Source organism: Dipteris shenzhenensis, chromosome 9 (assembly GCF_047967505.1).
Source record: "Dipteris shenzhenensis isolate YYH24624 ecotype China chromosome 9, Dip_SZ_1.0, whole genome shotgun sequence".
In the NCBI taxonomy this organism is placed as follows: Eukaryota; Viridiplantae; Streptophyta; class Polypodiopsida; order Gleicheniales; family Dipteridaceae; genus Dipteris; species Dipteris shenzhenensis.
The window spans coordinates 32,634,229-32,658,779 of NC_141604.1; the positions used below are offsets into that span (position 1 = coordinate 32,634,229).

At 45.3% G+C, this 24,551-nt stretch overlaps 1 protein-coding gene across 5 annotated transcripts in view; it reads right to left on the minus strand.

Annotated features, from left to right (window-relative positions):
- The window catches only part of LOC147898531 (ultraviolet-B receptor UVR8-like), a 145,109-nt gene that overhangs the window by 57,886 nt on the left and 62,672 nt on the right, over positions 1–24,551 (minus strand). For all 5 annotated transcript variants that reach the window (XM_087379026.1, XM_087379023.1, XM_087379024.1 and 2 more), the window contains exons 5-6: positions 19,221–19,376; positions 18,769–18,942 (exon numbers count right to left, since the gene is read on the minus strand). In XM_087379026.1, the coding sequence (XP_087235152.1) occupies positions 18,769–18,942; positions 19,221–19,376 (330 nt within the window). The remainder of the gene's footprint in view (positions 1–18,768; positions 18,943–19,220; positions 19,377–24,551) is intronic.

Below are 24,551 nucleotides of genomic sequence, written 5' to 3' on the forward strand. Positions count from 1 at the left end.
CACAAATCATTGGAGCTGAGCTGCCACACGCCATTGGAGCTGCCACTAGCCATGAGTTGAGTTGCCTTTGTTGGTGAGGCTCGGGGGGGTGGAGAGAGTAGAGCTCAAGATGGAATTGGAGAAGGCATTCCTCCAAGGGGAATGGGGGAGAGAGGCTTCAATGTCTTCAATCTCTTACCTCAACCTCTTGGAAGATAGCCTAGCTCTGATACCATATGAAGATGCAAGACATGGAATGGAAAGGAAAGCAAGACTAGGAAAGCATAAATGAAATAATGCTAGAAAGAAATGTACAACCAAGCAAAGTACTTACATGATCAAGAAAAGCTTGAGGCTTGATGATTTGACATGAGAAAGTACAATGCCTTTATAGGATAGGCACACACACTCTAAGTGTCAAATGTATATGGGATAAGTCCCATAGTGACATGTGGCACTCTAGGATATAAAGTAGTATAGTACTACTCTAGAACACACTAAAAGTCACTCAAATTGACTCCATTTTCTAACAATATGTCTACGTGCTGAAAACTTCCTAGATGGAAGAACCTCTAGCAAAACTCTCCACAAAAAAACTTGTTGTTAAAGGGGAATTTTAGAATTCTAAATCACTCGCAGTCTCTATCGCCACCACTTTGCAAGATTATGCATTTTCCAAAGATGATTTGCGTTGTGTGAAACCTAGGGATAGGGCAGAAGAACTTTATATAAGGAAGATACAGTAATGTGAGACAGCCTCAAAGGACGGCATGTCAATCCTAGCGAATGAAGAGTCCAATCTTGAAGCCGGTTTTCAATCTCTAGTGGCAGTACAGCTGAAAATGCTGAAGCATATGAGTAATAGTGTGCCATATAGGACGATAATGCATGCCAAGACCATATTTTGCAGCAACCAAAGGAAAAGAAAAAAGGGTTCTATCATCATGAACGACATCTACAACCCAGTGGATCCCTTTTAGACTAATGAAGTATGAACATCTATGCTCCTGCAAAGCTAGCGGAGGGACAAAAACCCTTGGCCAATGTATGCTCTCAGCTCTCAGATATTCTTAAAGAGAATACCGGTCATGCCATTCCAAATGTGAGAGGATATGTTTCCAGTCCATCTACATGTTGGAGACCATTGGACAGCCTTTGATCTTACCATCAATACAATCCAAAAGAAAATCCTAGTGAATGGGGTGCCAGTATGTGTTATTTGGCATAGACACACGTGTCCTGGAAATGCTTGAAGCGTGCCGATGGATCTTCTCACTCCTGTGCTACTCCTTGTGGGAGCATTCTGTAGTAAAGCCTTCACTTGTGTCACTCGAGTGGCTACCGGATCGTTGCAATGGGGTTTCCACCGAGAAGAAGGGGGTGAGAAAGAGAAAGGGAAGGGGGAGGGAAGAATCGATCTTTTGGAACTTTGGAGCTTTGGACCTAAAGGGGGCTCTTCCATTGCACTCATGGAGCCGATTGGAGAGGTAACTCTACTCAATCAAATTCTCAATTGGAGGAAAACTCGTGGTGAGCAGAAGTGGCCCCCACATATGTCAGGCAATGGAGGTCTAATTTGACCCTCACTTCCCCCTTGCTCACCTCGCGGGATTTGAGCATGTGTTAAACATTCGGGGGTCGTTATTTAGAACCCTATTCTTTATGGGACGTCAATATTTGCCAAAATGTCCATCAAAATTTGAGAGAGCTCTCGCTCAGGGAGAGGAGCATACCAAAACTCATCTACCGGCTAGCTTCACTACCAGATGGGTTCTCTTGAGGGAAGGTTTCCCCATGTTTCCCAACATTCTTTGGTGCAGACACTCACACCTGCTCCCCCATCTATGATGGCATCAACCTTTTGGTTTTGGTAGGTTATGGGGATAGCTGCATTAGTGTCATCCCCTTCAAAGTATTGGCCTAATTTATTGATGGGAACCTTAGGTAGGTTCCGGCCCTCCTCTTGTGGCTGGTTGTCTTCGGGGTTGGTAGGTCCTTGGGATAGGATTTGGCTGTTCATCCAGCTTGAGAGGTCTCACCAGAGGGTAGGATTCCCTCTTAACAAGGATGCAATTGGCATCTTAACCTCTGTGGAGAGGAAGGTTGCCAACCCAGCAATATCACGTAGTTCCTGGGAAGTCTCCCTTCCCATCGATAGTGGCTCCTCAAAGCCATAGAGATCATCCTCAACTCTTAGGTTTTGCAGCAATAGGTCCTCTTGAAACATCCATTGCATCAAGTCCTGAACCTCTGAGTCTTCCACTCTCTCTGACACCCTAAGCACCTTCGATCCCCTATGAGTGGTCAGGTGGTCAGGGTAGATGGTATCCAACCCTCTGTTGACCTTGAGTCTATGCTCAAATTTCTCTTGGCATTCTCGTACCAAGTTCTGAGCATCTATTAAGCATTGTTTCTCTAAGACTGGGTCTAGATAAGCTCCCTTATGAGAAGGTGGAGATGTGAGGCCTTAAGCCCGCACTGGCTTGTTTATGTCCGGATATAGGGGCATACTAGGATCCGTCCACGGAAGGGGCTCGTCCGATGTAGAGGAGGTGGCAAGGGTGGCTATCTCCTCATCTGAACCGTCTTGAATAAGCACCTTCGTGACCTTCTTGGGCTTGGTATGTGGGGGCTGGTGTGCCTCGGGAAATTGAGACATTGGAGTCTTGTCCTTCCTTGCTTGCTTCTTCATCCTTGTGATGACCGTCAAGGACACCACTGCTACTTGGCCTTGTTCAATGCTTAGTAAATTGATGCTAGTGCTCTTGAGCGGCGTGGTCGGAGTCGTTGGCCTCCTTAGGGGATAGTCTCTGAATAAATACTCCACTCTGCATCTAGCATGCAAGGGCATAAGACTTGTTGTGGATGAGACCACTGGGGTGAGACCTTGTATGGACAGTCCTTTAAAAAGTGCAGCCCTTGGCTTTAAAACATGATACAGGAGGGTTTGTTGAGCCCTTATTCAAGGATTTGCTTGCCCTGTGTGGAACTTGACATGTATAGCATTGGATCGGAGACCTTCATGCCAAGGAATTCATGTCTCCTGCCCTCGAGGTCATGGGCGCTGTCTAATATACCTGGACATGCTGATCCTCATGTAAAAGGTAGTAACTTATGATGCCACTTCCTTCCTCATGAGGATGATAGTCGGGATGACTATGATCATGCTCAAGCTCTTCCCAATCATTAGGTAGTTCTTCCACCAATACTTGGTTGATTGGAATTATACGTAGTGGGGGCGGTTGTTGTGGACCTAGTATGGGTGGCGGTAATTGAGGATGTTGTGCCTTATATTGCCCTGGATTGGCTAGAGGGGCTCCTTGTGCATTCACTAGGTTGGGTGGGGCTATCAGGGCTAGTTGGGGCCTCGGCTGGTAGATCGGTTGGGGAAGGACCTTTGAAAATCAGCACTGAGAGTTGTTGTATAGCAGTGTGCAAAATAGAGGGCTTGCCTTGCTTTGAGGCAGGGACACTCATTTGAGGGGTGAATGCTATTGCATACCCCACACCAAACATTGTCTCTTCTTGAGAATAAGTGGGGGTTACTCGGTGTAGGTTCCTGCCTTCCACTGCTAGCCTAGTTGATTCAGTAGACTAGAGACCGACTAGAGGCCAACTCACCCATATCTAAACCCTTAGACTTTTTATCCTCTTCTTGGTAGGCTCCGTACTGGAAGACCTTATCGATTGTGATACCTCGGACAGAGTTGTAGTTTTGTCCTTGACATCCTTATCCATCATATTATCGTCTATACAGATGGCTACCTTGCTATAGAGTTTGAACAGGATCTCTTTCTTTACCTGAGTATCCTTCAGGGTTGAGGTGGCATTTTCAAACACTTCAATTCCTGTTGCGAGCCACATGAGAGGATGAGCGACGAGTGAATGTTGCCACGCTTCCTCATTGGATTGGCGGACTCGAAGCTGCATGACCATTTGATGGTTTTTTTTTTTCAAAAAGATTACTTCATTAAGTATGAATGAAAACTGCCAAAGCAAGCTCTAATGCGGGAGTACATCATGCCATGCATGAGAAAAAAAAAAACAGCTCAAAAAGAGCTAACAAAAATCAAAGGTGGAGGCTGAAAATGCCACCTCGACCCTGAAGGAGACTCAGAGAAGAAAGGAGATCCTCTCCAAACTCTGAAAAAAGTAGCCACCTTAACCCTCATACAACTGATTAATCGGGCTCCACTTGTGACCACTGGGGGCGAGAACCCTACAATGAAGGCTTTATGCAATGCCTCCCAATTGACTTTCTCCTCAAGGTTGAGGGCCCTATACCGTTGGCCTACCTTGCCATCCAGGCTGAGGCCGAATGCGTTAACCATTTTCAGATTTTCGGGAGCACCGAATGCTTCACATATTTGTTCAAGTTGCTCGATGTGGGAGACCGGATCTCCTTCCCTAAGAAATTTAGTTTTCAAATTGGAGACGGCTATGGGTTGACTCCTAGAGGGATTGGTGTTCCCTGCTGGAAATATGGGTATAGCCGGGGGTGGCGCGGCTCCCCTTCCTAGTACGTCCACGAAGATGCGCATCGTCTCATCCGATAGCACTATTTGGGAAGCTTGAGGAGACACCACTGCTGTGGACCTAATAGGACGTAGAGGCGGTCTCACGCCTTGCCCTGGTAGCGGGGTCTATCACCGGTGCCGACGTTTTGGGTTGTAAGGCCTACTCCCCCGAATATCAGGATTGTAACTCTGGGAGTAAACTGTCAGAAGGGAGTAGGTTACCAAGCATCTGCATGGACGCTCCTTGTATTGGTCTGTAGGATGGAACTTGCAAGGGCACATAGCCGGTGGCTTGTGGCCTAACGGCAAATGTTGGGGGCACCTGGAAGGTTGAAGGTTCATTAGGGTTTCCCTCTTGGAAGTCTCCTGAGTTTCCAAGGCCAGGGTTTTGTCTTGCGAAGTCCCTCATCCACGGGTCTTCGTCTTTCATGCGTGCTGGTGGGTCAGGGTGCCCAGTGAAGACTGTGGAACCTGAGTCCACAAAAATGGCCTCAGTCCTCCCTGCCTGTGGCTCAAGGATTGGTTGTTGCTGGCCTCCCCTTTCTGTGGGCATACTGGTGAAAGGTTTCATTTCTACTGAATCGGTTTGGCCTAACCGTCCAAACATGTTGGATGTAGTCTCTCTTAATCTGGAGGCTACGGAAGGAGCAGGAGAATGACGTGGAGTTATGCTTGTTGGAAAGGTCACCTCCCCATCTGTAAGCCCCCATATGAGGAGAGCATGGGGGGGGTGAACCTAGGGTTTGAGTGTCTGTCACATGGGCATCTGATTGGATGTCATGTGGGCAAGAATCAAAGAGATGGTGGGTACCTGGAGCTAGGATGGATCTGCAGTAGCAAAAGGCAAAGCAGTAGCCAGCACAAGGAACCCGTACGGCACAGGACACGTGGCCGGGAAGAGGGCCTGGCAGAGGCACAGACATTGCAGGGAGTGCAGGCCCAGATCTGCAGCAGGAAAAGTGGCTGTCAGTGGGCAGGAAACAGGCCTTTTATAGGCTGGATATATGCCTTGAAAGGAGGGCCAAAGGGCCCTGGAAGTTTGGGCCAGAAAGCCCTGGGTTGTGTGCCTTATATGGCTGGACCAGCCACAGACTGGTCGGCCAGTCTGTACCAGGCTGGTCGGTTTTTACCAGCCCTCTTGGGCCTATATAAAGAGGGCATTCAGGCCTCATTTTGACATCACTTGCAGCAGCAGATCCAGAGCAGAAAGGAGCAGCAGCAGGCAGCCACCCTCTGGACCTACATTCAGGAGGATAGAGAGGTGCTATCAGGGCTGCAGACTTAGCCAGGAGGCTGCCCACCTAGGCTGGTTTCCAGACAGCAAGGTGGAGAGGATCATTCTAGACAGAAAGTTTACTTACGCTCGAGGTGGAGCACGCGGACTCTAGTCTAGAGATAGCCCAGCAGATAGGAGAAGGACTTTGTGGTAAGATCAGAGGACCACACCATTGGTGGGACTCTGGATCTGTCTCTCTTGTATTGTGTCCATAGTTGTGGACGGAAATATATTATTTGGTGGTTTCTCTATCTAGTTTGGTTCATTGTCTATTGATGAGTCTGCACACCTATTGAATGCACATAAGTAAAGAAGTTTGTGATTCCACACCCCACACCACACTGTGTGAGCTCCTGGGCATTATTATAAGTCTTCCGCTGCGTGTACCCTCTGTTAGGTATTTTCTAACATGGTATCAGAGCCCAAGTAGGAGGCTCACAGGTGTGGGAGCCTGAAGGCAGGGACCTTGCTGAAGGACGACCCTGATTCAGAAGCTCTTGGGAATCGACTTCCATGACTGGAGGATTGTGCCCTTGCGAGAAGGAGGGTGACTCAGGTTTAGTCACGTGCGTTCAGAGTTCTGGTTAAATGTAATTACTATCAGAAACTTGGCCATCTAGAGGATCGTTGCTTCAAGAAAATGGCAAAGGTACAAGCCAAAGAACATGCCAATCTGGTTGCAGAGCAGAGCGAGGACGAAGACGATGAAGCTACACCTTCTGGACCTGAGGAACAAGCCTGCACTGCTGCTATTTCTGGTCTATCCCTCCATGAGGTGATAGATGAAGAGTGGGCTTTCTAGAGTCATGTGTGTTAGGTACTCTGCCTTGGGTAGTCCCCCTAAAATGATGTAATAATTTGTCTTTTTGTGTGCCTTGTCCTATAAAAGGCTCCACCTATTTCCATGTACCCGTTTAGGAGACAGGGGGGGTTGTTATGTCTTTCCTTTATCAGGCCTGGCCGAGTTCTAGGATGGTGGTGTACTCCCTAGACCTATGAGTTGGTCATGCATCCATGCTCAGATTTGAGTCTCTGATCACGTTGACACCTAAGCCATGAGAGTGCTTGGTTCAACCTCTGAATTATGCTCAGCTGTTAGCCTCTGAGATTGCCTGGGATGCACAGTCTAGAAGATGTCATAGTTTCTCACCCTAGCTCCGAAGGGGGGTTTGTTGGAATCGGAGTCCTAGTGTGTGTGGTCCTAGTATGTGTGTCCTAGAGTCCTAGGAGTGTCCTACAGTTGTGTGAGTGTGAAGAGTCTTGAGGCCACTTGTGCCACCTCATGTGGTAGATGTGATTCCTCACCTAAATTATAGGATCTAGATTCTCTTGTGTGTGACCTCATCTATGAGGTGTCTGTGTGGGAAGATAAGGCTTGCCCAGCCTATAAAAGAGGCTATGTACTTGCTGTGATTTCACCCCATCTATCAATCCACATCAGTTCGTGCCTCAGCTCATCTCCAATCATGTGTCTCTCACCTTCTCCCCATTTTCAACAGGACGCTCTGCCACTGTCAGGATTCCAGATGCTTTTTATGCAGAGGAGAGCCTCACGGAGGATATTTTACAGATTTGGGTTTCTCACATACAGGGTGGACCTGTCCATCCATCTCAGGTAGCTGCAGCCTTATCCGGAATTAGTGACTATTATCATACAGTTGCTGATTCTAGGAGACGTGAGATTCTCAGATGTGATATTGGTATACGCCAGCAGTTAGCGTCCCTTCAGAGGGAAGAGCAGAAGAGGCCCACAGATGCTTGGATTCAGGAGCGCCTTGCTGCAGCAAGGGCTCATTTGCAGACATTGTTGGATCAGAGAGCAGAGTATGCCTTTCATGCATGGGAATCCTTTTGGATTCAGATGGGTGGCAGGGTCAACAAACACTTTTTCTCTTCATGGGCCTAGACATAGTAGAGATAGTGTTTCGCAGCTTGTTGACTCAGACGGGGTGTTACAGTCAGATCCTGATGCTGTCATGCGTGTAGCTTCATATTTTTTTGCATCCCTTCTTACTGCAGATCCAGGCACACAGGCCATTGATGATGCTAGAGAGGATATTTGGCAGTGTATCCCTGTATTGGTGAAGGATGAGATGTATGTTTCTCTGGATGCACCTTTCACCAATGCAAAATTCAAGACTGCATTACTTGCCCTTCACAAGGGCAAGTGCCTAGGTTCAGATGGACCTACCCCCTCCTTTTTTATTACTTTTTGGGAGTAGATTGGTGATCACATTACATCAGCCCTGTAGGGCGTGTGGGACTCTAGTGAGATGCCGGACTCACTTACAGATGGTCTCATTCATCTCATCCCAAAGGGGGGTAATAGGAATCTTGTGTCTCAATGGAGACCCGTCACTCTTTTGGGCACTTTTTACAAGATTCTGGCGAAAGCCATCAGTCTGCGGCTACAGGTTTTTCTTCCAGATTTGATTCATGACACGCACGCAGGGTTTGTGCATGGCAGAAGTATTTTTGATAATATTTCCTCATTTTGGGAGGCCTCAGAATGGGCCATGCAGAGCCGCCAGAGATTGGCCATTCTACTCTTGGACTTTGAGAAAGCTTACGACAGAGTAGACTGGGATTTTTTAGAGGGTACTCTATCTCGCTTTGGTTTTTCACATGCATGGATTAGAGGAGTATCCTCTCTCTACAGATCAGCCCATAGCCAGTTGCTCATTGGGGGGGTAAGCGAGGACATGTTTCAGATTTCCAGATCCGTCCGCCAGGGATGTCCTCTTGCCCCATTTCTTTTTCTGTTTGTTGCGGAAGCTATGAGGATCTACATTAGATCTCAAGCTGATATTTATGGGCTGAGGCTTCCTATCCGCCGAGAAGAAGAGCTCCTGGATAATGAGTTGGCAGATGACACAGCTGTTTTTTTGGATGCCTCCCCCAGGACACTCACTTCCTTCCGGACAGCCTTGGATTTGTTTTGCACGGCTGCAGGTGCACACATTAATTGGAATAAATCCAATGGTTTTTGGATTTGCGAGGATGACACCCCGGATTGGGGTAATGATATTGGCTTCACTTGGGTACAGAGGGGCTTCTCCGTCAGATATTTGGGCTGCCAGGTTGGGGTGGGCATCTCTCCCTCACAACAATTTGCTCCGGTGTTGGAAAGCATCACAAGAAAGCTCCTTTTCTGGAGCTCAGCCAAACTTGACTTGGCCTCCAAGGGGGTGGTGGTTAACCAGGTTCTTCTAGCCACAGCATGGTTTGTATGCTCTTGTTGGTGCCACTCTAGGGATTGTATCACTCAGCTTAAGAGGCCTGTACGAAACTTTTTATAGAGTGGTCTAGATGGCACAACTGATGTTATAGCCAGGGTGGCTTGGGAGACCTTGATTCTTCCTACAAGAGAAGTGGGTTTGAATATCATCGACCCAGATCTTTAGTGCAGAGCTTTACTCTGCAAGTTCGTTGTGAGAGGGCTTATGCCAGGACAAGAGCCTTGGAAGGATTTTTTTATCAGATGCATACAGTCTCGCACGCCCACTTCAGGAGAGGATTGGACACACAGTACTAGATGGGTTTTCACCACAGCCCACCTCAGGTCTCCCTCTTCCCCTCTTATGGTTGCTATCCTGAAAGCATGGGCCAGCTTCAGGAGTACTCTTCGCAGGATTCCCCCATCCACCCGTGAAGAGATTGAAAGGCAGCCTATCATGTGGAATGACAGGATTTTGGATGAGCTTGGCAGACCACTTGGAGCTTCTCCTTACATGCAGTGGCCAAGATGGGAGAGGGGCCCTGCATCTACAGTGGGAGCATGGAAAGCCTTCAGGAAGCTTCTTGCAGACCAACAGGCCCAGATGGTTCTTAATCTCAAAGGAAGTGCAGGGAGAGTCCAACAAATTGATGCAGCCTTGCCCTTGGATTGGGTGGACACAGATGACATGCCTATTACTTGCTCCACCTGGATGGGGGCATTTTCCAGATTGGGAGTTCCTTTACAGGTGATTGCTTTTCTTGACCCACATGAGGATGCCTTAGTATTTGATGTTTCTTCAGGGGGCAAGCTGTCCAGATCCACAGACGATATCTTGTTGGAGGTACCATTTCAGCCAGTCAGGATAGTGGGCTTCATGGAGCATGGCTCTCTTTCACAGTGGTACTTGGATCCTGACCCGCTTCTCCTCGCCCTTGGCTCATGGAGGCTATGGCTCTATGGAGGTGTCCCAATTAAGTTTTTGCAGTGGGACCCTGGGGAATGGGAATGGATAGATGAAGGGCACCGAGAGAAGGGCATCCCCTTATTTCGTTACACGGTCAGTAATGCCAGGAAATTCCAGCTCAGCTCTAGGGGTTGGAAGCCTACCAGAGCTCCTCATTGGGAGAACTTTCAGATTTCTGCTGACTTGCAGAGAATTTTTCGGCAGAGGCTCTGGAAATCCCACCGGAATAGAAAAATCACTCTCTTCTTTTGGCTTTTTATTCATGGTGGGATAGCAGTGAACCATTGGAGATCCAAGTTCGGAGCTGACCCTTCTTGCCCTCGCTGCCTTTCTACTTTGGAGACAATACAGCACTGCCTATGGGATTGCAGACATGCGAGAATCATATGGAAGGGGATTGCAAGACTTTTCAACACTTTTGTTCGCCTACCTTTCTATATGACCTGGGGATCAGTGGCTTTGCTTACTCTTTCAGGGCCCCAGGTATTTTTTGAGAGACTTGACTCCTCTTGGGCTCTTCACATCCAACGACACCTTGTGGAGTCGTGCTCTCTAGAGGATGTTCCGGCCACTCTTTTCACGGCTGCTCACTCCTCGGTCGACTCTCCATGGGAGATCCTAGCTAGCATTGCAGCATGGCACATTTGGAGAGCCAGATGCACTGAGGCTTTGGAGGGTTCTCAGGTTCACCCTTCTCAGATCTTGGCCAGTACTTGGATAGATACGATACACACTCTGATGGCCATTTGGGCGACCATGCAAGGATCATCTCGAGCAGCCTCCTCCAGGAGAGTTACTTTTCTCAGAGATTGGAGAGACTCTCCCTTCTTTGCTGAGACTCCTACAGGGTTGAGATGGCATTTTCAGCCTCAGCCTTGGTTTCTTTCTACCTCATTCCTCTGAGGTGTTTTTATTACATGCTTAGCATGGTGTATTTCCGCACAGAGCTATGAGAGAAGCCCACAAATGGAAGCTCCCCTCTCCTCTAAGGTAGATCCTCCCTTCCCTTAGCCTCGCCATGGTTCCTCGTCATCAAGTAATCCGGTCTCCTAGTGATTGCTCCTGGTCCTCGTTTCTAAGTTCAGCTCACTCCCGCATTAATTTGTGGTTCTCCCTCAGAATTGGCGGACATTCCTCATCAGTTGGTCGCCAAAAACTTGTTTTGGAGCAGTCCAACGGCTGTTTTTTGACCTTTTGAGGTCCAATTTTGACGTTTTTTTACATTTTGGCACTGCCCAAACATAAACGACCCTGTTCTGCACCATTTCGATAAGAAAAAAAATTACTTTTTTGCGTGACAGTGCCAAGAGTCCATACAACTTGTCAGAAGGCGATTCCAAGCAGTTTTAGGCTACTTTTTGGCATTTTTTGCTCAGATTTGGACTCTTGTGACCTCCACCAGTGATTTGAGCTTCCTGAGCTTACCCACAAGTCATTTCGACTGTACCAACACTCCGGTACATTGACTTGAGGCTGCCGACAGCGGGGAATACTCTTTTCACACCTCATCATCTCCGACATTGTGATATTACGGTGTTCTTTTTTTTTTTTTTCACAAAAGAGACTTCTATTAAGTAAGAAAGAAACCCGCTCTAGATACAGCAAGAAGAAGGGGAAGATAGGAAGGGAGGCTCTGATACCACATGAAGGAACATGGTGGAAAGAGGGAGAGAGAGAGGGTAGGCTAGGGAGAGAGGAAGTGATACTCAAAAGGAGACATAATGAAATGACTAGAGCAATGAACAAAAATGAGAGTAGTCACATGTAGACCAAAGATCTTGTAGCTTGATACTTGATTGATTTGACACTAGACAAGTACAACTCTTATATAAGAGAGCACACACACACATATGAATGTTAGAACAAATTGATGAAGGTATACCTATGTTTGTGTGTGTGTGCTTGTGTGTCCATGTGTGTGACCACCTGTGTGGTGAGTGTGCCTGTAGTAGGTGTGATTGATGATGTGCTAGTCAATAGGTGTGAGTGTGGAAGGTTCTAGTGGATGATTGAGAGATTCATGGAGAGATCAGTGGAGTGATTTGTGGATTTGGGATGCTCTCTCTTGAGCTCACATACAATGTATCACTGGCCTATATATTGGAACTTTCTCCCATGAATAAACACTCTTTCTCCTTCATTGTTGATCTCATCATGACTTCTTTTCACTTCTTTCAATGAACACCTATGCATATGGGATAACTCCCAATATGACACGTGGCATCCATAGGACACACTAGACTAGAACTCACACTAGAACACACTAGAACACTCATTTTTGACTCACTTTGGCTTCATATTCCAACAGACACTACCCCAAGGGGAGCGGAGGAGGAGGATGATAAAAAGGAGGACCTACGATAGGTAACCTCCCATTACAAGGCCTACACGATCTCTCCTCTGTGGCTGGTGTCATTCAGGATGACAGTACTCTCTTGTCCTTTCCATTGCCTAAAAAATATGGGTTAGGGATGCATTATCGCCCTGTATGGTAGGCTATTACTCGTATGCTCCTCTCCTTTCAACAAGTACTATTAGGAAATGGAGTCAAGATGAGTCAGTTTGGTGTGTTCTAGTGTGAGTTCTAGTCTAGTGTGTCCTATGGATGCCCCATGTCACATTAGGAGTTATCCCATATGCATTGGTGTTCATATGTGTGTGTGTACTCTATATAAGAGTCTATATAAGAGCTGTACTTGTCTAGTGTCAAATCAATCAAGTATCAAGCCTACCAGCTCTTTGGTCTACATGTACTCGTACCTTCATTTTGTTCATTGCTCTTGCTATTTCATTTCCATTTCATTATGTCTCTCTTTGAGCATTATTATCTCTCTCCCTAGCCTACTCTCTCTCTCTCCCTCTCCACCATGCACCTTCTATGATATCAGAGCCTCCTTTCCTACCTTTCCCTTCTCCATGCTCAATCTAGAGGATGAGAGAAGCCCGCAAATGGAAGCCATCCTCTCCTCCATGATTGAGCTCCCTTCCACTCCTTTCTCCCCATCTTCTTCTCTTCTCCTACCTTAGCCTCACCTTTGGAAGCTATGGAGCTTGGTTTGCTGCCCACAAAGGAGCAACTTGGTCACCATTCTTGTGGGCATTAGTGGGCATCTTCGTAGAGGAAAAAGACAGCTCGCCCTTTTTGGCTTAGAAACAGCTCGTTTTCACTGTTTTGGGGGTGTTTTGTGATGGAATTAGTTGCTTACTATTGTGGAGATATTTCTACTACTGGTCGCCCTAAAAACAACCTCATTTGGAGCCCGTTTTTGAAGAAACGACCTACTTGAAGAGAGTTGCTGCTACATCGACCATTGGTATTCGTGCTCACCTCGGGATGCGCACCCAAACCTGCTGCTAATTCCCGTACGGACTGCCTATCTACTACGTCATTTGATCTGTCCTTTGACCTCGATTGAAGTACTATTTGCAGCTGCCTACTACCTCAATTGATGCCCCCGCTTTGCTGCTCCATTTGCCTGTGGGAGCTACTAGTCCACCACTTCACTACCTCATATTGATTTGATACCATGGAGCCTTGTCCTCGTGAAGAAGTCATATCATCTATGGACAAAGCATTGGCTCGTATCGGTATGAGGTTGGATAACAAATTACTTCGTTACTTTGACCCCACTGCTTCAGCCACGGAAATCAAAGCCAAGTTCCAAAATCTTTACACCACATCTACTGGGCCTGACCGACGAGCTTTATCTATTGTTTTGCATGATCCATATATTTTCTAAGCATGTTCTATTTTGGGTACTCTGCCCTGGTGTTTCCAAAAAATGAATGAAATAAATGATGTGTGTTGAGTCAATAAAGGTCCTCTGCCTTGGATTGTCCTCTTAAAATGATGTATTTCTTTTATATTCATGGTGTGTGGCTCCATGTCCCTAATTACTCCCTAGAGCCAAGAGGGGGATGTACTGTGGGGCCATGTATTGGCTTTGATAGTTTTTCCGTCATATCAAGGACAACAAAATTGGAGAGAAAAGTTACTCCCCCAATCTTCATGTGAACACCTTTGACTACACCCATTGGTTTTGCTCTGCGTTGATCAGCCATGCGTACTTGAAAGTGAACATCACTTGTCAACTTCAACCCCAATTTTTGGAGTGTACCTTTCGGCATAATGTTCACGGCCGCCCCACCATCAAGGAAGACGTCCTTCAGCTCCACTCCATGAATCTCCACGGTGAGCTTGGGACTTTGTTCACAAGTGAGGGCAGCATAGGTAGAGAAGTGGTCCGGTGTAGACCAATGCTGAGCTAGTGATGTGTCTGGTGTTGGCTCACTCGGAGTAGATCCCTTCTGTCGACCTCTTGGGAGGTGGTTAAGAAATGTAATAGTCTAATGCTTGATTTGGGGGGACAACAGACAAAGTTGTCATAGAGTAAGGTTGGGCTTGAAACTCATAAGATCTTCGAACAGGGAGTAGTGTTGGACACTAGTATTAGCCTTGTGCGACCTCATCCTCCTAGCCTCTGGCCGAGGGTCAAAGCTTACATGAGGATGCGGATGCACGTCTAAACTGTGAGTCATTGTCTCCCGTGGTGTCTCTTCCATCACCCCTTTTCCTTTTGCCTGGGCAAGACTAGGTCTTTTCCCCATCACCCCTTCTCTATTGAGTGCAGTTGGGGACAAAGTGGAAGGTCCTACTTGAAATAATAAAAGAAATATACAACCAAGCAAAGTACTTACATGATCAAGAAAGGCATAAGGCTTGATAACAATGACAATGCAAGTACAATGCTTTTATAGGATAGGCACACACACTCTAAGTGTCAAATGTATATGGGATAAGTCCCATAGTGACACATGGCACTCTAGGATATAAAGTAGTGTAGTACTACTCTAGAACACACTAAAAGTCACACAAATTGACTCCATTTCCCAACACCCCCCCGTGGAGGAAAGGTGAGGAACTTCTGGAATGGAACCAAGAACAGAACATGACAATGATGGTCATCAAAAATGTGCATGCCGGTCTAGAACTAGACATGGCTCCCACAAAACCTCAGAGGCAAGTGAGCATGGCTTAGAGGCTAGTGAGCATAACATAGAAATCTCATCTAGCATGGCTCAGAGGCTCATCATGAATGGATGCATGATCAACTCAGAGGTCTAGGAGACCAATGCACCAACAAATAGACCTATCAAAGCCAAAAACACATGGCTCCCACAGTACATTCCCACCTGGCTCCAAAGACTAATGAGGAACATAGAGCCACACACCAAAAATATAAAAGAAATACATCATTTTAGGAGGACTATCCAAGGCAGAGGACCTTTATTGACTCAACCCACATGATTTATTGCATTCATTTTTTGGAAACACCCCCAGGGCAGAGTACCCAAATATATTATGCTTTAGAAATCAAAATCATGATCTCCATCATCCTCTAGATGCGGGAGACAGACTGTAAGAACATGATCCTGTGTCGGCGAGTCATCTTCGTCTGCATCATCACTAGTGGTGGATGCCACCCAACTGGTAACATCTGTCCTCCGTATGACCGAGCTTGTTGCAGTAAGTGCACTTGAATGGCTTGAATGTCTTTCCTCGTGTTGGTGGAGTCGATGGCCTAGGTCTCCATTTGCTGGTGGAGGCAAGTGCCTGTGTAGTATCCGCTGAATAGGATGGAGATTCTTTGTTGCGGCGATCCTTTTCAAGCAAAAGAGACACCATATCTTCGAATGGAGTCGATGCAATGCGAAGTACTTCAAGGGCATTCTCAAAGCGAGAAATCCCTTCCACACTTGTCATCAGGATAGCCATTTTGTCCTCGTCATCTGGGCAACACTTCAAATTGGAGAGTTGTTGAACTAAAGATTGAATTTTTGCTATATGCACACTCAAAGTATCAGACTCAGGTATGGACGGAGGCTATGGAGGGTACTCAGGTTCATCCCTCACACACATTGGCTAGTATCTGGACAGACATCGTACACACTCTGATGGCCGTATGGACGGGTATGTAGGGGGACTCCCGTGCAGCCTCAGCTAGGAGGGCTTCTTTCTTCAGGGAATGGAAGGATTCTCCTTTCTTCTCTGAATCTACTACAGGGTTGAGATGGCACTTTCAGCCTCAGCCTTGGTTTCTTTCCACCTCACTCTGAGGGGGTTTTTTATTATCCTCATGATTTCATGATGTATTCCGCTTTGAGCTTGCTCTCGCGGGTTTTTGTTCTTACTTAATAGAAGTCTTTTTCATGAAAAAAAAGTATCAGACTCTTCCATTTTCAGCTTATAAAATTGCATTTTCAGAAATACCTTGGAGTTGGTGATCTTGTTACCAAATATATTCTCAAGACGTGCCCAAATCTCCTTTGCGTTGGACTTGAAGTCGATGTGATGAACCAATGAATCATCTAGGCAAAGCCTGGTGATTGCGATGGCCGTCGAATTGTGTTGCTTCCAAATCTTTCGTGTTTGAAGCTCCGTTGATGCCTCAAGTGCTTCATCATCTTCGATGGCATCCCAAACATATTCCTTCAGAGAAGGAGTTGCACTTTTGTTTGCCATGTGGGAAATCCGTCCCCCTTGAATTTGTCCACAAGGAGAGAGTTGGTGGAAAGCGAATCCATAAAGCTGGTAGCTAGGAGAGAGAAGAGTGATGGATAGAATGAAGGGCACAAGCGAGCTGAGGGAGAAATGGAGAGCTGAGGAAGAAATGGGAGAAATGGCGGGCAAAAGGGAAAAAAGTGACCGGCACAATGGAGATGTAGGAGAGGAAGAAATGGTGGGCAGAATACGGGCACCAACTTGCGGGCAGCAGCTCCAAGAGAATGTCAGGTAGAAGGAGCAAATGGCAGCGGGCTGGAGCAGAGGTCAACAATGAAGAGGATGGCCAGCTCCATGTTGAGCTGGCTGCATCATGCTTGGGCTGTCAAATCATTGAGCTCCAGAACGAAATTCGCGCGGAGAAACAAATTTCGTCACTTCTTGCAAGGGCTATAACTTTTCACAGAAAACTCAGATTGCAATGATGTAAAACGAAATTTATAGTACTCAAGGTCCTCTACAACTTTGCTGAAGACACAGCCGTGATTCTGCTTCTAGATCCGAATAGAAGCGTCACATCATCTGCAGGTCACAGACAGATGTAGCTGAAGGAAGGAGAAGAGAGGTGGCAGATCATGGCATGGAGAAGAGAGCTCTAGATGGAATTGGAGAAGCCATTCCTCCAAGGGGAATGAGAGAGAGAGGCTTCAATATCCTCAATCTCTTACCTCAAACTCTTGGAAGATAGTCTAGCTCTGATACCATATGAAGATGCAAGACTAGGACATGGAATGGAATGGAAAGGAAAAGCAAGACTAGGAAAGCATAATGGAAATGAAATAATGCGAGAAAGAAATATATAACTAAGCAAAGTACTTACATGATCAAGAAAGGCATGAGGCTTGATGAAAATGACAATGAAAGTACAATGCCTTTATAGGATAGGCACACACACTCTTAGTGTCAACACACAAATGTATATGGGATAAGTCCCATAGTGACACATGGCACTCTAGGATATAAAGTAGTATAGTACTACTCTAGAACACACTAAAAGTCACTCAAATTGACTCCATTTCCTAACACTTCTGACTTCCTGACTCGCCAGCCTCTTCTAGTCAGGCTAGTGTAAATTCTCCATGTGCAGGTGAGCTGGATCACTGCACCACTGAACCACTGTGTAACTGTAAATACTCTTGACCGCTCCATGTGCTAAACTGACTCTCCATGTGCGCAGCTCTCGATGAGATCGCCTTGGGCATGATACTCGTGGTTGACCTCTGATTGACATGTGCCGATGCATGGTTGCCTCGGATAGTACTCCTGGATGAACCCGTGTGGTCAACTCCTAATGTCGTGTGGCTGACCTGTGTTGACACATGGTCAACATGTGGTCAACACCTGTCGTCATGTGGTCAACGCCTGTTGACATGTGGTCAGGGTTGTTTCTATTGTAACACATATATCTTCATAAATAGGCTAAAAAGGAAGTTAGGAGTTACTGACATCTCATTGGAAATGAAGTCCTAGATGAACTTATTGAGCCTACTACTTTTGCCACATGAACCATAAAGAATTTTAGATAGACAAGAGAAAAGAACAAGACATACAATATATCAAGAATGTCTGGTTAAGTGGAAAGAAGACGTAAAGAGAGTCCAACATGTGAAATGGTAAGCAATCTCCAGAGAATGTTTCCCAATTTTATTTTCGAGGACGTAAACCATTCTTAAGGGGAAGGGAATGTTACATCATCCATAATGCAACTGGAATACTCTTGAAGGGGGTTTAATTAAAGGTCCATCCTAGACACATGGCACACACAGAAGGTACCACATGGTGGGTATTAGGCATGGGGGAGGGTTCCAAAAGAATGGAGCCCCATTTTGAAAGGAGGTCGGCCAAAAGGGGTCTCATGAAAGAAGTATCAGGACAGAGGGGAGCTCAGAGGAACCTGTGGTTGGGTGGAAAGCAATTTTGAAGCCCTCTTAGTTTGTTCTACGTAAAAATCTGGATATAGGTGCCTAGTGGTCTGCCATGCTCGTCAAGTATACTATCATTCTACATGATTGGCTGCCTATCAATCTCTTCCCGAGAGGAAGGGGAAACTTGTTGAAGGGTACTCCTGAAGCTGGGCCCAAGCTAGTTTTCAATTGTTCAAGCTCTGTGAGTGGTATTTCACCGCCAGATTTTCATGCTCTGCATGATGTATTTCTGATTTCTGCCTTGAGTTCCTTTTCGTGGCTATTTCTTTCATACTTAAAAGAATTATTTTTCACAAAAAAAAACAAATCACATAAAGTTTCATACCTGGAAAATGTGGCTACTTTTTAGAGAAGCAACTTGGTGTGGTACAAGATGGTCTTCATAATCACCATGCCCAAGTTGTCCATATTTACTCCACCCATATGTATAAAGAGTTCCAACATTTGACACGATGACTGTATGTCGCCAACCACATGCCACCAAGTTGATTTTCTCTCCCTACATGGAAAAGACATTGCATTGTACTAAATTTTAAAATCCTCCTATAGTAGAAAGAAAATGAACACATTGGAGTGATAGGAGATTCGCAAACAATAATACAAATGCTGAAAAATCTATTCAATTAAATAAGTGAAATACATAAGCATTGCCATTGGATAATTGCATGTGTATTGATCTCCAAATCATCCTCTAAAAAGAGGAAGGCATGATTTATCTATCACTTCTTATCGATTCATAAAGCTACCAATATTGCTAAGCAAAAAATGATCACATACTAGAAGAGAAGAAACTTCTGTTGGAACTAATCGATCACTCCGATCTCCCAAGCCTAAGTTTCCATAGCGACCCCATCCCCAACCATATAACCTGCCGCTTTCTGTCACTGCAACCGTGTGCTCAGCTCCAGCTGCCACGATCTTCACGGCAACACCCTGTGGAAACACCGATACTTTTGAGCCCTTTACAAAAGTTAATTAGGGTCATCATGAAGTATAAAGGAACCTTTTTCACAACCTGGTGACTCGTAGTAGCTACCAATACACCCAAACTACAATTTGCTGAATTCATTATAGCAATATATACAAACTTCTATTTTGGCTTCACTATAAAAGCCCTTCAATTACATTGTTCTCCGTCTGCTTGGTGCTTAGATTCGTGGCCAGATTCGTGATGGTCTTTTGCCTCAGATTCGTGGGCTTCTTCAGCTTGTTTCCCACATTGTTTTTATTTGTGGCAGTGGTGTGGACAAGTGAAACTTTTCTGATCTACTTCGAATCTATCAGAATACAGGTCGTTTTTGGCACCAGGACAGATATTTTCAGTTGGGTATCAGCTCTGGGTCACTGACATAAAAACCGACATGTTTTCAGTTGTTTCCAACTCGTTTTTGTAGCTAGTGCTCGGGTTTTTCAGCTGCCATCACTTCGTACTTTTGTAACAGCTCGTGGAGATTTCAGCTCGTTTTTTAAGCTTCCTCAGATCATGATCAAAGGAGGGAACACAAAAGACCTATTTCCAGCCTCATTTCAGCTCCAAAATGGGAAACATTACTTCGTGGACTTTTCGCATTTTTGGCTGTTCTAGATGACCAAGGAAGCAGGTTTGATGACCGCATTGTCTGGTGAGGATAAATTGGATGGCTCCAACTACTCCATTTGGAGTTTTAATAATATCTTGGTTGCAAAGGGATTGTGGGATATTCTCTCAGGTGATGAGAAATGACCCATCCACATTGCACCTGCAACACCTGCACGAGGGCTGTTGTCGGGCAGCCCATAGATGAGTAGTAAAAGTGGGATAGACGCAATGCAGTTGCCATGTCAGTAAAGACAGTCATTCAAGACAACCAAGGATGCATGGGATGTTTAGAACAATGTATCAAACGAAAAATGCTGCTAGATGCTTCATTGAAAAATCAATAGGATAATTGCATATGCAGGAAGGTGATTAAATGACTGAGCACTTAACCAAGCTAAGGACATTAGAGCAGTTATTTAAAATATAAATGAGGTGGTCTCTGATGAGCACTTGTTCAGTGTCACACTAAACTCATTATCCCCTTCATATTGGCATCTTGTCTAATGCCAAGGCTGTCGAGGATAATAAGAAGAGTGCCTCTTTATTCTTGCAGAAAAAGAGGGCAAATGCTATTATTGCCACAAACCTAGCCACCATATTACTGAATGCAGAAAGGGGATTGCAAAGGACAAGTGAGAAGCTGGTATGCCACTACAGATGCAGTCACAATTGCTGACACAAAAGATGAGTCGCAGCAGGCAACTCTTGTTTTGATGCATGAGGATCAAGATCGGGGGCTGAAATGCTCAGCTCAAGATGCACATGCATATGCATCCCGTGATGCTTCATCAACTGGATCTGACATCGAATGGTTGATTGACAATGGTGCCTCAAGGCACATGACATCAAGAAAAAATGTCTTTCGACATCTCAAAGAAGTGGAGAGCAAGCATAAAGTTTTTTGTGCAGATAACTCTTCCTACCGCATCAAAGGAGTTGGCAGTGTGCCTTTGATTTTACCCAGTGGTGAGGACAGGAGTATAAAAGATGTCTTGTATGTTCCAGTTTGCAAAAGAATTTGTTTTGAGTTCCAACTAAATCAAAACTTGGTCTTATAGTGAAGTTCTGTGAACATTAATGTTTGATCAGGGTCCAACTCAAATGCATAAAATTATAGCGTCTGGAACATTGGAAAAGGGACTTTACAAGCTGGATACTTATGATAAAGTGCCAGATCATGCATTTGTGACACAAGCTGTGACACCTTCCACGCAACAAGCAGAGTTATGGCATGCATGCTTTGGTCACATAAACTTTTGGCAGCTCTTACAACAACATAAGATGGTTGAAACTCTGCCACACCAGGAACAACCTCACAGGAATGTATTCTTGGGAAACTTCACAGGAAGTCCTTCCCTAAGATGGATCAGTCAGAGCTATTCATAGATTGCAGCTCGTACACAGCGATGTGGTGGGGTCCACTTGTTCCCTCAATTGGAAAGTACAAATATTTTGTGACTTTCATTGATTATTATTCCAAGTATGCATGGGTGTGTCACACAAAAGAAAAATCTGATGTGTTTCAACATTTTCAAGGTTTTCTTGCATTGGTTGAGAATCAATCAGGTTATAAAGTCGAGACTATAGGAAAAAAATGGAGATGGATTGTGAACACAAGAGAGCAAGAAGTAAACACAAGTGAACTCCAACTGAAATGTTCATGCAAATGAAGTACAAGTACTTGGTATATGTAGTCCAAGTACTATCACAAAAAATAAGACTAAGTCCTAGTCTATCCTATACCACCATATCATTGTATATCACTATAAATCCCCCCTCAATGATATGGCTAAATTACTCTGGAATGATCTTAGAAGTACCTTAAGTACCATGGTTGCACAAATTCGTCCACATGTGGATATAGCAACCTACGGGAGTACAAAAAAAAACAATGTCATTTTACAACCCCCCTAGACATTGTTTGAATGTCTCTGATCCCCAAGCCATGTCGATGACGTGTGAAGAGAGGCACTTGTAGGAACAAAGTGGAGACAGGTTGTGAACACAAGTGAGCAAGAGCGCACACAAAAGAAAGCTCCAATAGAAATGTTCAAATGAAACCATACAAGTACTTGGTATATATAGTACCCAAGTACTACTGGTCAACCATAGGGTTGACTTTATGCCTACAACACCATATCTTTGCAATCTCTTACAAATCCCCCCTCAAAGATATGGCTGAAAGTACCCTGGAAACATCTCAGGTGTACCCTGCAGTACCTAAAGTACCACAGTTGCACAAATTCATCCAGATGGATATGCAACCTATGGGAGTACATGAAAACAATGTCATTGTGAATCACTTCACGACCCCCCTTGACATTGTGAGAATATCTCTGATCCCCAAGCCATGTCGATGTCGTAAGAAAAGATCTGTTGACAGGGCTTTGGTGAAGATATCCGCCACATTGTCCTCAAATGGACAATAGATGAGATCAGTGAAGCCATCAGAAATACAATCCCGTACATAATGATAATGATTTTCAATGTGTTTCATGCGAGCATGAAAGACAGGATTGTTGGCTATGGCAATGCAACTCTGGCTATCACAGAAGATAGAGTTTGCTTCGCCATCCTGTGCATGATGCAAGTCATGCAAAAGCTTCCTTAACCACATTAACTCCGTAGTGGCTGAATTTGCAGCTTTGTACTCTGCTTCACTGGAGGAAAGAGAGACTCGCGCTTGCTTCTTACTAAGCCATGAGATACAGGCTGAACCCAATGAGATGCAATAGCCAAAAGTGGACCGTCTGTCGTCAATGTCCCCTGACCAATCTGAGTCGGTGAAACCACTCAGCTTTAGATCACAATTTGAAGCATAATGCAAGCCAAGAGAGAGAGTGCCATGGACATATCTAAGAACCCTCTTTGCTGCATTCCAATGTGTGATCGTGGGACAATGCATGAGCTGGCTCAAAAGCCCTGTGGCGTAGCCAATATCAGGCCGTGTGGAGCATAGATATATCAAACTGCCAACCAACTGCCTGTACAAAGTGCCATCAAACTTTTCAGCAGTATCATGCTTTCCAATGGAGTAGCCACAGGCTTACAGTTCTCCATCTTAAATTTCTACAACAACCCCTTCGAATACTTTGTCTGTGACATAGAGATCCTATCATGGGTCTACCAAAACTCAATGCCAAGACAATAGTGCAATAGGCCCAAATCTGTCATGTCAAAGTTGTGACATAAAGCGGACTGCACATCTGTAATTTGCTGCTGCAAATCACTGCCAGTGAGTATGATGTCATCCACATATAGTACCAACATGACCAATTCTGATTTTTGCTGCAGAACATACATGCAGAACATACATATTTGGTTCTGTATGAGTGTTTACGAAGCCCTGGGACAGCAAAAACTGATGTATCTTCTGATACCACGTACGAGGTGCTTGCTTCAGCCCATATAGAGCCTTCCTGAGCTTGCATACCTTGTGCTCTTGTCCCTTCACCTCAAAACCTTGGGGCTGATGTACATAGACCTCCTCTTTAAGGAAAGCGGTCTTGACATCCATCTGGTACACTGACCAACCATAAAACGCAGCAAGAGAGATGGCAAAATGAATGGTGGTCATCTTGGCCACTGGAGCAAAAGTCTCCTCATAATCTATCCCCTCCTCTTGTGCATACCCCTTGGCAACCAAACGGGCTTTGTATTTCTCAACTGTGCCATATGAATGGTATTTCACCTTATAAATCCATTTCATGCCAACAACATTTTTCCCAATGAGCGCATCAGCCAAGTCCCATGTGGCATTCTTCTCAATGGATTTAATCTCAGCTTCCATAGCTTTCTACCATGCCGGATTATGCTGAGCATCTTTGAAGCTCTGAGGCTCATTTTCAGCTTCCATCACTGAGGTCATCAAAGCAATATTGACCTTTTCTGAGTGCTGGCCCTGGTTTTCCCCAAAGTAGGATGATCCTTAGCATCTTGAATGGTCAACCTTGCCCAATGTGGAATAGATTTCTTTACTGTACCACTCGGGGCTGCATCAACATCTTTAGTGGCCTCACGACGTTGATAATGCCTCCAAACATGAGATTGTCAATTCTCATTAATTGGCTGCAAATCTGAAACATTTGAGGGAGAGCCATCCTCGACATGTGGCAAGCCATCTGAACTATGAGAAGTAGAAGGGGAAGCATCAGGAGACTCCGCCTCATCATCCTCAAACTGGATGATGTCCAAAGAGGTGTCATCATATGGTGGCACCCTGTGATGGACATGTTCAAACCTGGCATGCCATAAATCAGCCTGGGAAGTGTTTGCTACAGCCAATACCTTCTGATCATAAGCCTGAGCATCAAGCTTGTATAAGCCTCTGTCATATGTGATTGTTGCTACAACCTCATACCCTTTCTTTGGATCCTTGATCCTGCATTGGTTATGCTGAAATTTGACCAACATATGTTGTTCATGGGCAATGTTTGAAACTGAAATCAGATTTTGCCTCAAATCCGGAACATACGAAACATCTCGAATATACTTAAATTATCAAGCTGAATGGGAATGTGCCCAACTCC